Source organism: Ambystoma mexicanum, chromosome 4q (assembly GCF_040938575.1).
Source record: "Ambystoma mexicanum isolate Mex_15411 chromosome 4q, UKY_AmexF1_1, whole genome shotgun sequence".
Lineage (NCBI taxonomy): Eukaryota > Metazoa > Chordata > Amphibia > Caudata > Ambystomatidae > Ambystoma > Ambystoma mexicanum.
The window spans coordinates 198,296,140-198,312,261 of record NC_090928.1 but is presented as its reverse complement, the minus strand read 5'-3'; the positions used below and the strand labels follow the sequence as shown (position 1 = coordinate 198,312,261).

At 44.7% G+C, this 16,122-nt stretch overlaps 1 protein-coding gene across 2 annotated transcripts in view; it reads right to left on the bottom strand.

The window, feature by feature from the left end:
* TMEM242 (transmembrane protein 242) overlaps positions 1-12,412 on the bottom strand; it is a 262,169-nt gene extending 249,757 nt beyond the window's left edge. The window contains exon 1 of one of the 2 annotated variants that reach the window (XM_069607730.1): positions 12,178-12,412. In XM_069607730.1, coding sequence (XP_069463831.1) covers positions 12,178-12,283 — 106 coding nt within the window. In that variant the 5' untranslated portion in view covers positions 12,284-12,412. The remainder of the gene's footprint in view (positions 1-12,177) is intronic. The other variant, XM_069607731.1, reaches the window with a different exon arrangement.
* Between the last annotated feature and the right edge of the window lie 3,710 nt (positions 12,413-16,122).

Sequence of the window (16,122 nt, the reverse complement as noted above, 5' to 3'; positions counted from 1 at the left end):
TCAGGGTCAGTTGCTCCACATGGCCATTAGTTTGTGGTTCTCGTCTCTGTCGAGTGGATGCCTCCCTCTGGTAGAGCCTCCCTGCCTCTATGCAACTGCTGTTGTGGCTTCTCTGGGTCTGGGGGCACTTCTGATGCTTCCTCATGTGTTTTGCTTTCTGTCCTCCTCTCCCCTGCTGTAGTCCCAGATGACTGTGAGAATGTCATTGACACCTGCCCACACTGTCTGCTACAACAGTGTACTCCGAGTAAACATTTTGACCCATGCACTGCCTCCAAGCCATCCCCTGCCCTTGGGGTTGGGGTTCACTGTATCACTACAACCCACTGCCAACACTTTGCACATGATGGCTGCACTTGCCCTTACACTGCCATCATGACACGACATTGACATTACTGGTTTTGTCTTTTTATTGATAGTGGAGACCGTACACATGTACTGCACTGCACCCACATACTTCTGAGCCCTGTTTCACCCTTCAACATGCCTATTCACTTGTGTGATGTCAATGTGACCTAGCATTAATGTATCCACGTGCCTCCCTTCACTCTAAACATCCTAGCGTTGTTGCATCCTGTGACACGTGTGTTTTGTCGTAGTGATTTCCATGTACTGTCTGAAGACATGCATTTAACAGGGATCACAGACAGTAGTATTTAACTTCCATCTGGGGCTGGTTGACAGTCTGCCATGGCTATGCTACGTGCCATCTGTGTGTTGGCATCTGTCATGTTTGTTGAAGGTCCATGCCAGTCACAGGCTTGTGTGTGATGCAGGTGCTATGCACCATGTAGCACATGTGTTGTTTTGCCATTTTACACTCATCCAGGTCTGCTTTCAGGGTGACCTTCCACTTCATTGGCACTGCGTGAATGCCCGAGTTGGTCTCACGTGTGACATGTCGGATTCATGTGTTGGATGTCAACATTGTAATACCTATGTGTGTGGTATATGCTGTTGACATGTATGTTCATGTCTTCTTTTTGTTTTGTGCAGATGATAGGCACTAGAAGAAAAGGAGGAGGAGATGGCGGAGGTGGTGGAGTGTTCAGAGGCCCAACCAGGCACCAGTGGAGGCCGTGGTGTGGTAGCCCATGAACATCCATTGGAGCTACAGACCATCCTGGCCAGGGGTGTCGCCGAGTACACCTCTGAGGATCTCTACGCCTCTGATGTGGAACTGGATATTGAACCATATGTGCTGTCGCAGGTGAGGGATTCTGCCATGGATGCTGTTCTGTCCGACACACCTGCAGTGGGGGTAGACCCCTCAAGGGGCCATTCAGTATTGGTATGTCTGCCTTTGGTGGTTACAAATGCAAGGTCACACTCCACACTAATTTGCTCCTGTTCCTGGGGCAGCAGATCAAAGGAGGAATGCAGTCCTGCAGCCACAGGCAGCGCCAGCACAGCAAGGACCAAGTCTCTTTGGGCCCCCACTGGTCAGGTGCCAGCAACGGGTATGGGTAATACTATGTGGGAGAATTTCATATATGCCATTCCAGAGCAACAGGGGGCATCATCTGAGATGATAGCTCAGGGCGTGGAAAGGGTGGCCAATTCCATCCCCCCCCCAAAGGCAGTTGGAGCTCCAGCAGCAGGCCATGCGGTCCACGTGCCGCTCACACAGGCAGGACATGTTGGATGCCAACAGGGACAGACGGGCTGAACTGGGGGGCTCTGCGCACAGCCATGGCTGCAGAGGCACAGGCCCACAGAGATGCCCTGAGGGAAGAGAACACCTCCTTCAGAGCTACAGGCGGAACAGCAGATGGAGCAGATGACACACAACATCTCGGCTGAGCTCCAGGCAAGCCGTGAGGAGAGCCATGTGTCACGTGAGGCCTTGCATGCGGAACTCTATGCAGCGCATGAGGCCTTGCAGGTGGAACTCCGGGCAACGCATGAGGTGCTGCATGGGGACCTCCAGAACATCATCCTGCAGAACCAGACCTTTCAGACCTGCATGCTTACTGCCATGGAGGAGCATGCCAGAGCCATGCGTGGTCAGCCTCCTGTACCACACACACCTTCTCATATTGCACCAGAAGGTGACAACAGCGACAATAGTACTCCCACTATAGGCTAGCCGTGCAGGCCGTGAGCCCATGGAGGTTTTTTCTTTTTATTCTCAACATCCACGCATGTGGGTATTGAGGTGCACCCTGCACCTCCTCTCTCCTGGGTGGTCCCCCCGAACCCTCCCCTGGTCAACCATGGCCATTTATTTTTTTTAATTTTTTGTTTTTGTTTATTGTGCATTCATGTAACAGTGTGTGGCATCCAAAGGCATGCACTGTGTGTTCCGGCTGGGCCCATACAGGCTTGTCTAGTGTTTGTGTTTGAGGCTTGGGGTCCAAACACATATGTCACTCCTGCTTCCCCTTTCCATGGGCTTTCAAGGAGGGCACCGTGTTTGACAGTTACTTACACAGAGGCATTGGGCTTCCATCATTTCTGTGGCCAGTCTGAAGTCCAAACTGTTTATACACCCCGAGTGGGGATTCATGACGGTTTCTCCAGTGCATGGTTGACATGCATTTTCATTTGTATATTGCTAATTGTGCATATTTACATGTTATATCTTCATGTATTACCTGGCCTGTATCCATTGTTGATGCACTTCATGCTGTATGTGGTACCCTGCCACATTTAGCTAGCAGCGACACACTCAGGATGGGAGGGGTCCATGTGGTGGCTTTGTCACATTGAGACACTTGTGCTATTGCGATTGGTCACCGTCTGGCGTTGTCACTGTTGGGTCCTGTGTTCATGATATGTTATGCTGGTAAATATATGTTCATGTGTATGGTTTGATTTTGAGGTGTCAGAGGGAATTGTCTCTGGCCTGTTCCCATTTGTCACAGTAAACGTTGTGACAGTTGTGTCATGTGTTGTGCATTTATTTAGTTATTTTCACATTGCATGCCATGGCATGGTCCGTCGGGTGGGTGACATGGGGTTTGGGAGGGTTTAGGTGACATACCAGTATTTGCATGTGCTGTTTTGCAAGGGGTAGTGGATTATGCACCTTGAATGTGTCCCTTTTGGTCACACGGGATTGGGTTTGTTTAAGTAGCTAGGGATGCACACAATTTAACACTTCCAAGGATACATTCTCAGGGTGGTAAGGTTGTGACAGTTGCCTGTCCCTTTGTCATCATCGATTGTCACCTGGAATGTGCCAGGACTGTATGCACTCGCAGGAGTGGGATTTTAGGTGAAATATTGAGCCACAAGCTGAGCACGGGCTGCCTCACAACGTGCCCCTCCCCTCCCATGTGCAGCGGGCGTGCATGTGGTTGGGGATGAGGGGGCACCACCATGTCCACCGGTACGCCCCGCCGTGTTGCAACATTGTGCAGGACACATGCTGCCACAATGATCCTGCACGCTACTGGGGGTGCATATAGTAGCTGCCACCAGAGTGGTCAAGGGAGCGGAAACGTGACTTGAGCACTCCGAATGTGTGCTCCACTATGGTCCTGGTTGGAATATGGGCTGCGTTGTATCTTACCTGGGGTGGTTGTATTGGCGTCATCATGTAGGTGCTCAGAGGGTAGGCACTGTCCCCTGCGGAGGTGAGAATGGTTGTCATAAATTGGGTTGGTCTATTTGTCTGTGTGTGACATGCATGCATATGCACAGGCATTTGTACTCACCAATGAGCCATGTGTCGCCATGCCTCCCAGGTCCCGATTTAGGGGTGACATTCTGAATATGAAACTATAATGGGTGGACCCTGGATAGTTTGCATAGACAGAGGTGAGGATTCCCTTTGCATCGTATACAACGTGCACGTTGATGGAAGGCCAGTGTTTGCGATTCTGATAAATGTGCTCAGTGGCCGTAGGGCCACAAGGGTGCAATCAATGGCACCAAGCACTTTGGGGGAAGTGTGCCACCCAGTAAAAGTCCTGGATCACGGCCTGCCTTTCTGCGGGTGTTCTGGGCATGTATATGTGCCTGCGGACTGAGGGGCGTGAAGTCATGATTGCCAACACCTGGTGTAGGCAGCGTGACTGCGTGGGCTGTGAGACGCCCCCAACTATGGCAGTTGTCTGCTGAAATGACCCAGTGGCCAAAAAATGCAAGACATTGAGCACCTTTTCCAAGGGGCTCAGTGCATGGGAGCATAGGGTGGGTGATGCAAGGTCATCCACCCACTCAGTGACCAGGTCTAGGATGATATGAGGTGGAAACCTATACCATAGACCTGGTAATCAGGCATCCCAAAAATGCGCGGCCTGTCTATCCTCCTCCTCCTCCTGCGGTGTCCCGCGATCACTGCTGCTAAGTACATTCATCGTAGCTGTATATGCGCGTTTGTGCAAGCGCCGTTTCGTCGCACATATTTATTCCATGAATTACCCTGAATATTAGTAGATCTAGTAGTAAAAAAAAAAAATACGTTTTCAAAATACATTTTTAAAAAATGTAGAAATGTTTCATAGTAAGTGTGTAGTTCAGTGCCACATTAGAGCACTACTAGAGAAATCGTGAAGAGGATTAGGATGGGCATTTGTTGGCTTTGCTATTCTTTACCATATACCCCGGAGACATGCATAACCTCGAGAAACCAAGGTTGGGTGCACACAAGGTTCATAAAATGACCGTGAAGGTTTACAAATGAAATTGTCTGAATTCTTGCTCGTGAAGAAGGGACGGAGGTCCCGAAACACAGAGCAGATATATTTTACTTTTTATAATTTGTGAAAACACTGGAATGATTTGTAATGTACAAATTCTATGCAAAATGGGAATAATGTGCACACCCTTGTGGAGGAAAACATTATTTAGTGGAAGCAACAGAATGGCTAAGGCCCATGGTAATAACCAGAAGGAGCGGGTACGACATGCTTGGAATGTCCTTCGACCTTAGAGCATTGAATCAAGATGTTGCTACAAGGAGACGACATATTTTCAAAACAGCATATACTCTGGGCCTACCAGCAGGTTAAACTACATCCAAAGACAGTTGACAGCGTATGGCAAGGACCAATTTAAGTGGATGCCATTCGGATTGTGCTCAGCAGTATAGACATTGCAAAGAATCATGACCGAAACAGTGCAAGGCATAGATAATGCCAACCTCTTCCAAGACAACATATTGACGCGTGTACCGCTAGAGAGGAGCATGATGCAGCTCTAGAGAAAGTAGTATGCAGACTGACAGAAAAAGGAATCAGGAAAAAAAAAAAAAAACTAGGTTAAATACAAAGTCAAATTGGACTTCTGAAGATTCATAATTTGAGCACTAGGGATGCAACCAAAGGAGAGACTGGCACAAGCGATCGCACAAGCCCCAGGACCACAAACCAAGAACAGTAAAAGTCTTTCATGAAGATGGCTGAATATTCACCAAGTTCATAAGAGACTTTTTCAACAAAACTGAAGGATCTTTTCTCAATAGTTTTCTCAGGAGAAAAAGATGAAATGGATGGATCGATGCACTCAAAATGAAGAAAGGTATAATAGAAGCGACTAGTTGCAAACCATTTAACATGAAGAACGGAACAATCATGGCAGCAGATGGCATAGGAGCGGCTCTACTACAACAGGCACAAAATGAGACCATGGTAGCATTTGCCTTTAAAGCGTTAACAAGCACAGAACAGCACTACTCAGTGAAAGAGAACAAGATGCTGGCGTGCACATGTGCAGTAAATCATTTTAGGGCGTACCTATGGGGGATGTTGTGGACAGACCACAACCCCTTAGTAAAAATACTAAGAGCCAGAAACACAGGAATCAGACACCAAGGATAGCAAGATTGGTGTAAAATTTCCAGATTGATCATATATCTGGATAAGAGAATAGACAAGCAGACCTTCTACCTACTTACCACTTAACAAGAATGAAGAAGAAACGTATCTTAAGGAAAAATGCATTGTTGCGTCCAGTAATGGAAAATGCTGGACAAGGAAGCCAAACTATCACCTTGAAAGAGTGGCGCAGAGGAACAGAAAAAAGATGAGAAAATACAGAGAATGCTAGAAATCAAAAGAAAAGGATGGGCAGGAGTTAAAAAGCTACTTTAAAATACAGAGTTGCATGAGCATGAAGTAGCTCTAATGAGAATATACTGATAATGGCTAACAGCCTCAGAAACGAGATAATATGGTTGGGTGATGAAGGACACAGGGACGATGCTCACCAAAAGCAGATCAATACTGGTGGCCTCAAAAGGAAAGAACATTAACTACACAATTTGCAAATATGGAGACAAGAGAATGGTGACAAGAGTGGCACTGTTATGAACAGTGGAATGACCCAAAGAAGTGCAGTACAAACTGGGAGTATACTTCATAGAACCAATGGAACACCTCCCAGTGCAACACACATATGGCACTGTCATAGTAGCCTATGCGTTAAAATAATCAGAAGTGCACTTTATGCCAGAGATAACTAACAGGTCAGCCATAGCACATAGCAAAGTCGATAGTCATTGACAATGGAGTACAGTCTGCCGACGAAGAGATGAAGGAATATCTTCAGAGGAATGATATACATCATCAGAATTCCAGGTAACAGCACCCGCAAGGGAATGGACTAGTGGAGGGAATGAACCGATACGTAAAGGGAATAATACTAACAGCCTTCAGAGAGGGTCCGATTATCCAGAAGGAGGTGAGCAAATGTATAGAGGCACATTGCAGGACTCCAAATAGTATTACAGGAGTCTCTACAATCTACATGATTAGAAAAGACTAGCAATACAAGATTATCTCCACAGCGAATAAAGAAAAATTAAGACACGAAGGAGAAGAAATAGTGAAAGAAACCCAAAAGAAAAGAAATATACGAGTAAGGCAGTCAAAAGACAAGACATTTGTCGAGGAGATTGAGTGAAGATTTGGATGCCACATAGACAAATTGACAATGTCTCCATACAGTGCTTCAATTCAAGCAAGGAATGTACAGGAGTACTACATCCAGACAGCAAATGGAACAGGGACAGAATTGCACTACGCAGGAGAAAAACAGAACCGAAGACAAGAAGAGTTGGTGGGATTAAAGAAACAACACGTGAGGGACAGGAACCAAGAGTTAAGAGGAGAATGAGGGATCACCAAGAACAGTGAATAACACTGCAAAAACAGAGGCGAATACTAGGGTCAAAAGTACTGAGGGAAGATCTGAAACCACTGAAGACAACAATGGCAAACGGTCCCAGAAAGCGTGCATGTTACGAAGACCTCCTGAGAAATATTAGGACTTTATTATGGACAGACTCATTCATTGTTTACAAACTGAGGTTAGGCTGTTACAGGAGCACTCCATCAACATGCACAGACGCTGGAGGCGTCAGAGAGCGTAGAAAGGCAGCAGGAGCAAGCAAGAGCCCGTACAAGGCATTCAATGGAAGCGCATGTCTGTGCAGTTACTTATTATATGATGCAGAATCAATAAATACCTGCCTTCATTACAACTGTGTGCAAGGGTAGTTTGTATAGCCACAGAGCCTCCAGAATTTTCTATAAAGAATAATCTTTTTTTTTTACTTTCTCCCTTGGAAATTCAGTGTTGGAAATGGAAATTAACTGGGGGATCCCACCAGCAACCAGGCGATTGAGGGGCCATCTGGAAGTTGGCAAACGCAGGAGACATTTCCAAGCCCCCCTCCCCTAAATAACCATTTCCATTGCAGGAAAACAACGTTTTTAACATCTGGAAAATAACCCAAGATCGGAGTGTTTCCTATGAAGCTGCAAGCAAATTATGAAAGGGGCACACTTTTTAAACCTACAAAGATTGCTTAAATACTTTCAGCAGCGCGCACTCCGAACAGAAATATTCACATGTATCCGGACAAGACATTCAAGTGGGGGGGGGGGGGGGAGGCGTTTCAAGTCTCATCCTGAGAAACTGTGTTCGATTCCTGGTTTCGGCAACAACAAAAGCAAGTTAAAAACATTAAAACCCTTTAAGGGCATAAATGGTTTTCCCAGATCCGGGGAGACATTTTGCCAGATCTGGGAAAAATCTGGCTCCATGACAAGCGCTGCCTAAATTAATTCAAACCCCAAAACAATGGAAATATTCAGTTCTCCTGCTTACCGTGACAGAATCTCCATACCAGGTGCTCCAAAATGTTGGTATGCATGACATGTACCGAAATTCGGCTTCAAGTAAGTATTAGGCCGAATTCTGTATTTAAAAGTGATATTCTGTTTTGTTTTGTACTCAAAGCCGAATTTCAGTACATGGGACTGCCTTCATTCTTTCTGCTTCTTCCAAGCAGTGTCACATCCTAAGCCCTTGTGATGCTTTTAAGACAAATAGCCCATCCCAGCGGCAGGCAGACACTGTGGGACCAATCTTACTGATGCTGGGAAGGAGGTCAAACCATTGCCCATTTAGAAGACCATTGTTTTGGGCAATACGTTCTTAACATTTCCGTGTTAAGAAATGCAAGGGGTCATTTTTACTTTTATAGCACTCACAAAGTACTTGTTAGCTGCCTAAATCTACACCCTCCTCCATGCAGGCGTAAAAGTCAGCTTTTATAGGACTAGTTATTTGTCTGCGTGCTTTTGCAAAACTGTTCTTGCCGGCATATAGAATTGGTTGAGTTCTCACATGCCAAGGCTACTGATTTAAAAGTCTTGAAAACGAGCAGATAAATAAGGAGTGTTCTCTAGATGTTTTCACTACTACTAGACAATGGGCCTGATTCACAAAGCGTTTCTCCACAGGAAAATCCCATTGAAAAATGCTTTGTGAATCCGGCCCAATGTGTTCTGTATATAGCGCTTGCTACCGTGCATTTTGCCGCTTGAGACGTTGTGGTAACAGGTGTTGGTATTAAGAACTTAAGGGTTTTGTAAAAATTAATGCAAGATGAAGGGCTTAGTTGGGATTTAAATGTGTGACTGCAATATACAGTTTATCTCAGCAGCCAAAGCTTATTTGTTTGCATTCATGTCAGCGCACCGAACCCTGAGGAATCTGGGCGCTAGTTACAGGTAGTGGATAGTACATTAGTGAATTGTAAAAATATGCATACGGTTGCAGACAAGGATTGGTTTATGCATACCGACTGGCAAAGCCTCACATCATGGTGCGTCAGGCTACATCAAGTATGCAGTTACAGGTAGGTAAAAAGTGATATTGGTATGGGTGCACAATTTGGAAAGCTTCACCTCATGGTACAGGGGGCTATATCATGTACTGAGCAACAGGTAGGTGGAGCAGCAACAAATTTTAGAACGTGCGAGTGCTGAACATGAAAAGGAAGGAGGATGGTGGGGTTGGAGGGCTGAACAATAACAAGATACAAAGAGTGCAGTGACAAGTTTGGTATAATGCATGAAAGGCCAGACATGCAATAGGACAGACAGGTAAGAGTGGCTGCAAACTGGTAAAGTCAAGCCTCCTGGAGGATACATGGAGCTACATCAGTCAAGTAAACAGGCAAATAATAACAGGTTATGGGGGAGGCTTGGGTCGGGATCAGGGTAACGTTCAAACGGAGGAAGCCAACAGTTCAGGCGAGTCAAGTCACAAACGGAGAAGTACTGGAAAGGGCAGTGTGGAAAGTACTTGCAGGAAGGGTCAATGACCCTTCTTACCTTGTATGTAGTGCGACGCGGTTGCAAGGCGATAAATCAAGTGGATACTAAGGGAAGGGTGGTGTGACATGCAGGATAGACGAGCAGTGGAGTGTCGAGGTGAAAAATGTGCCACGGTGCCAAACATGCCCCGGACAGGCACCAGACCGGCTTTGAGCTTTAGGTAGGGGCCTTGGGTCGGGGAAACCAACACAGCCTGATGGCAAGGAGGCAGGAACAGTAAAGCTGAATTCAGCCAATCAGCTATTCATCAATGAAGCCATAGAGGCAGTCTCAGTGGAAGAAAGTTGTGGGCTGCAGGAGGCACTGTAGTCTCGTTGGGCTTGGGGTCACGGCGGCAGCCATCTTCATGAGAGCATGTGTCTATTCTGCATTGGCCTCCACCTGTCGCACAGTGGGCTGCATGAGGAGGAGGCCGGCCTCCCTCCTGGTGCAGGTGGAATGCTTAACCCTGTGAGCTACCTGCACTTTTAATCGCAGAATTAGTCATCTTTTTAATTGAACAAGTCACATTCATTTTGACTAAAACTGCTGCCTGAAAAGAATCTCTAAAAAACATTTTTAAAAATCTCAACATTTCTTCTCCTTTGCTTGTCTGTGCGACCATGGGACATTTCCAACTTGTCTGGTCCATGCTGCCTCACACATTAAGCTTTAATTTTTCAACACAGTGGGATTTAGGAGTTCCTTCCTTAAAAGTCACAAATATGCACGCTGCAAGCGCTTCATGTCTTTACACTGTGGGTAATATTAACACGTCTTATAGCACTGCTTAGAAGTGGAATGATTCCAGTATGTGGTGTTATATTAAAATGTTTTTGAGAACATACTCAGATATACATCATGCGCCAATTGGTTTATGTAAGACTTGAATTTTAATTGGCCCCTGTTGATGACACGTGTTTCGGCTTAAATCGCCTTTCTCAAATCAGGGCTCATTCTTTCTTTTTTTACATATAAATTCTCAAGTTATAAGTGAAGTAGCCAAATATCAATTCATAACAAATGTGTAAACATATATGAAAAAACAAAAATAATGTTACATCACAACGTTGAGTCAAAAAATCATGTATCAAGCATACACAGAGGAAGAGGGTTGGTGTAGGGGAGGATTAAAGGGGTTGATAAGAGAAAAAAAAATAGGTCAACTTCTATTCATATTGTTTGAGTTCCGTTTTGACTACTTCATAGACCTTAGATAGAGTATTACCTTGAGATTGCTGTCTTGATATTTATGTCTAAAAAGGGGTAAATACCTGTGAAAACATTTTAACTCAATTACTCTGTACTAGGAATCACATTATGCCTGTATCATTGCAATTCTGAATTGCCTCATTCTAAATCCAAAAAGATTTATATATTTATGAATATCTATATTAGCGCCACTCATATGGGATAATCCATGTTGATAAATTAAAATGTGTTCTCAATATATGAAACAAGAACACAGGGTAAACGACTGGAGAGTCACATTGTCATTACAGGATCATAATAGCCTAGTTATTGGTGGAGCATTTTATGTACTGGTTGAAATTAGCAGAAATAATCTCCACGGAATAGGGTAAAATAATTCACAGGTATGACATTCTAGTTTGTGTACTTTTTAAGTCATCATGTTGAGGAGAACAATGAGAGGGCAAGCAAGTCATTCATATATGCGGATTTGGTAAGGAGGTTGCAATCCTGGAGAGGTTACTTTCCCTCAAGTAGAGGAAATTAAAAAAAGATACATGGGGTGGGCACACACTTTTTTCAGATGGCATACCCTACCACGCTTGGGTGTTTTTGAGGCCGGAAAACTTGTTCAAGTGTTTGGCCACAAGGATTTAAACCAGTTTGTCATGTTCAAAGTGGCCACATAAATGAGTCATCTAAACACATTTCTCCTATTGGGATTTTGTCTTCCTGGGAATATTTCACTATAGATTGTTGGTATAAAAGGTGGGCACCTTCTATATTTTGCCAGCATACTTATTGGAAAAGCTCCCCTCTCAGATCATTTTTCCGGTATCAATTATTTTAAAAATGCCAATGCTCTTTTTCCATGTGCACTTTCTTCTAAGGGGAAAGGTCAATTCACTTTAAGATATGTACACTTACTTTTCATATATTCATAAGTGGTAGCGTTTGATGGGGGCAGAAGTTCCCACACTGAGTGAAGCAAGGGAGCTGTAGCCATCCCCAGGTCGAAACACCACATTGTACAGCACACTTAGGAAACACATCCATATGATTTACAGGAGGTATACACATAACATCTCGGCAACAGTCACTTGCTGAAACACTTATGTGATAAAAAAAAAGTACCATAACAGTTCACATTTCCAAATGAATTAAAATGCCCTTGTATTATAAAATAAAATACAAAAAATAAAGCGCACATCCTACACTCAATGCGATTGTTAATCCTGCGCAGTTGGAGTGTGCAATACTTTGTAAAATATGAGCATTTTCGCAACGTAGACGACCGGGAGGGATACAGGAAGAGGAAGCACTTTTGTAGAGTGCAGCAATAAAAGTAATCCTCCGCTAGCGCTAGAGCAGCTGCTATCACGTGCTCACAAGTGGTATACTGCCGGTCTCCCTTCCCGGGCTCCAATACCTTTGATGAGGAGCAGCTGGTCCTGTGCAACTTCCCCAGCCTCGTCCGGATGTGAGGAGGATGTTTCCCTCTTGGCCACTGGTAGCCGTGCTTCAGCAGAAGCCATGCCAGTACACAGCTTGCTAAGGGAGACGACAGAAGCACAGGTAGGGTAGGGCTCTGATTCCCAGCGAGAAACACAACACAGCCACGCCCCCTTTCCATTCCCCCACGTGACTTTGGTCACGTCGCGTCCCCTTCTGTGCACGCACGCAGCGTCTCAGTGCTTTCTTCGCACATCATGAGCCGGAAAACGCTGCTGCTGCAGAAACGGACACGTGCGTGCACTTTGTTTTTTTAATCTTTATATTTCGGGACATTTACATTGGAAAAGAGCGCCTCGTTATGGGCCGAAAATTATATTTCAATCCTCTTCATCTATTCACTGTGACAGGTGGATGGGACAATGATTGGCAGCATTAATAAAACAAGTCAAAGGGGGCAACCAGAAGTTTTCTGTTTGGGGGTGTGACTCTTGCTAGACACAGCTGGGCCTTGAAGGATGCCTCTGACATGGTAAGTATATTCAAGTCTTTATTTAGCAGAGCTCCCCGGAGCCCCAACACGGCACTCCGCTCTCCTCGTTCCAACCGTCTCTCGCTGGTCACGCGGCTCCCCCAGACACAATAGAGCGTCCGCGAGACCAGCTCGAGAGCAACCTTCTAAACCAAAGCTCTACACATCTTTCCCCTTATGCAAATATAAATAATAAGAACTGATTCTACTAAAACCTAAAGTAGATTCTATTACTTTTCACTTAACCAAAACAGTCCTAAAATAGAGATATGCTATGCATACAATTATTTACATCTTAACTAGAACATTTAAATATCAAATTTCTTTCAATAAGATTGTCAAGTTTCTGTTTCATAATCTCTCATCCACACAGGCTTTGACCTATGCCTATGTGAACCTTCTTCATTCACTCTTACATCTGTATCCTTCTTTTCCACTTCCCCATCCACCATTCCCCCTTTCACTTCCTCTTCAGCAACTCTTTCTTTCACCTCTTCTTCTTCCTCTTTCTTATCTTTTTCCACATTTTCTCTTCTTTCCTTCACTGTAACTTCTTTCTCCATTCTTGCTCTTGCCAACCTTCCTTTTGACCAAACTTCCCCTCCCTCCAAGACAACAACATTGCTTTTAACTGCACATATCCTTTTTGGACCTAAAAACTTACTCTCCACACATTTATTCACCAACCTGGGATTTTTAACATACACCATCTCCCCAACCTTCCACTCTTGTTCTTTTACCCTCATCCTGTCATCAAACAGTTCCTTGTTTCTTTCCTGATTCAATTTAGTTAATCTTATTATTTGATCACGATCCACCTTGACCACCTTGGCCATCCCCAGCCATCCTGGACAAAGCCTTGTACCAGGTTCCCTACCTTTCATTGACACAAATGGAGATACACCAGTTACCGAGTGTGGCGTAGTGACGTAACTCCATGTTAACATCTTCAACACCTCCCTCCATGGTTGTCTTGACTTCATTGCCAATTGTAGGCCCCCTTTTAGATACCTGTTGATTCTCTCCACTAGACCATTCACCTTGGGATTATGCAGTGCAGTCCTTGTGTGTTTTATGCTGTAGCCCGCCAGAAAACTCCTCATTGCCACAGACACAAATTGTACTCCATTATCAGACACGATTTCCTCTGGCACCCCTTCCTTAAGGAAAACGTTTTCCAAGAACCCAATCAACTCCTTAGTCGTCACTTCCTTCACCGCTTCCCATTCGAACCATTTAGAATGAAAGTCTACTACCACCAATATAAATTTATATCCTTCTTCCAAGCCAGTCACTGGACCCATAATGTCCACTGCTAATTTGCTCCAAGGTTGATCTGGTACCACATTAGGTATCAATGGGGCCTCTCTTACCACTCTGCACTTGTCACTTGTTTGACAACTCCAGCAATCCTTAACATACCTTTCAGCACTTTTGTCAATCCCCGGCCACCAATAGTTCTGCCTCAACTTCCTTTTCATGGCAGCTTCCCCTGGATGTCCTTGATGTGCCAATCTCACCAATACCAATCTAATGGGTTGAGGGGGAACCAAACACTTACCCCTCCTCAATCTGCCTTCACACAAATTCAATTCATTTCTTATCTCCCACCATGTAGTGAATTTATTATCCAACACTTTTTTATCTGGCCACCCTTTCACTGTCCATTCCTTTATAAGTTTGAGGTCTTCATCTGACTCTTCTTCTAGTGTCCACTCTTCTCTACTGACTGCACATTGTATTTCCGCCACCACTGACTCCTCTTCTACCTCTTTTCCTTCTGCCCCGTTACTTTCCATTGGTAGTCTGGACAGGCAGTCCGCCACCACATTTCTCTTCCCCGGCAAGTAGCTCACATCAAAGTTAATATTTTGAAGTCCTAAACCCCACCTGCTTATTCTTGGAGAACCCAACGCCCACCTTCCACTTTCAAAGAGCTGTACCATGGGTTTGTGGTCTGACCTGACCACGAATCTTCTCCCCCACAAGAAATACTTAAAATGATTTACCGCTCAGAACATAGCCAATGTTTCCCTTTCAATGACGGAATATTTACATTCTGCCCCTCTTAGCGCCCTAGATGCAAATGCAATAACTCTCTCTATATTGTCTTTGTCATACTGCACCAACGTTGCCCCCAAACCCAACATACTTGCATCCACCACCAACACACTTCTATCCTTAGGGTCAAATCTTCCTATGGATGGTGCTTCACTCACTGCTTTTTTAATGCACTCAAAAGCCGCCTCACATTCTGTTGACCATTCAAATCTCACACCTCTCTTAAGTAACCCTCTAAGAGGAGTTGATACTTTGGCAAAATCCTTCACAAATCTGTGATAATACTCGGCCAACCCTAAAAATGATTTGACCTGTTCTTTATCCTTTGGCACCGGTGCATCCCTCAATGCTTCCACTAGATTCTTCTTCGGCCTCACTCCCTGCTCATCAATTTCATGTCCCAGATACTCCACGCTACTCACTGAAATCTTACATTTGCTCCTTTTCACCGTTAGCCCTGCCTCACCCAATCTGTTCAACACCTGTTTCAACACTTCATCATGTTCCTTAGTGGAACTAGCATATATCAAAACATCATCTTGGAACACAATAATGTTTTTTACACCATCCAGTACTGTCTCCATCACCCTTTGAAATACCGCAGCCACCGAAGCGAGTCCAAATGGCATCCTACAGTACTTATATGTTCCAAATATTGTTATAAATGCTGTTAAATGTTGACACTCTTCCTTCAATGGAATTTGATGATACGCCTGAGAAAGGTCAATGACTGAAAATACTTTGGCGTTTAATACAGACAATTTATCACCAATTAATGGTAGGGGATGTCTATCCACTAGGATGCTTCTGTTAAGATCCCTCAGGTCTACACAAAGTCTAATGTCTCCACTCGCCTTTGCAGCCACCACCACCGGCGACAACCATTCCGAGCTTTCACTTCTTTCTATTATTCCTCTTTGAAGCAATGACTCCACCTCCACCTTCAGTTTCTCACTCAACTCATGAGGTACTGGCCTCACCTTATGCACCCTTGGGCTTGCACCTGCCTTCAGCCGAATTTGGTGCTCAAATCCTTTCAACATACCCTACTCATCCTTAAATACCATGGGATACTCCTTCTCCCACTTGTCCTTTACTTCGGCCACATCAATAGGTCTCTCTGCATTCGCTTGGATTCTGATCCCTAATTTCCATTGCTCACCCCACCCCAGGAGTGATGACCCTTCTTGAGTCACATATACTTCTGCTTCACAGCTCCTTCCCTTATATTTTATGGAGGCCTGGAACATCCCTACCACATCAATCTTCACGTTTCCATATGCATAAGGTTCAATGTTGTGTTCTTTCAACAATTTCACGTCTCCCTGC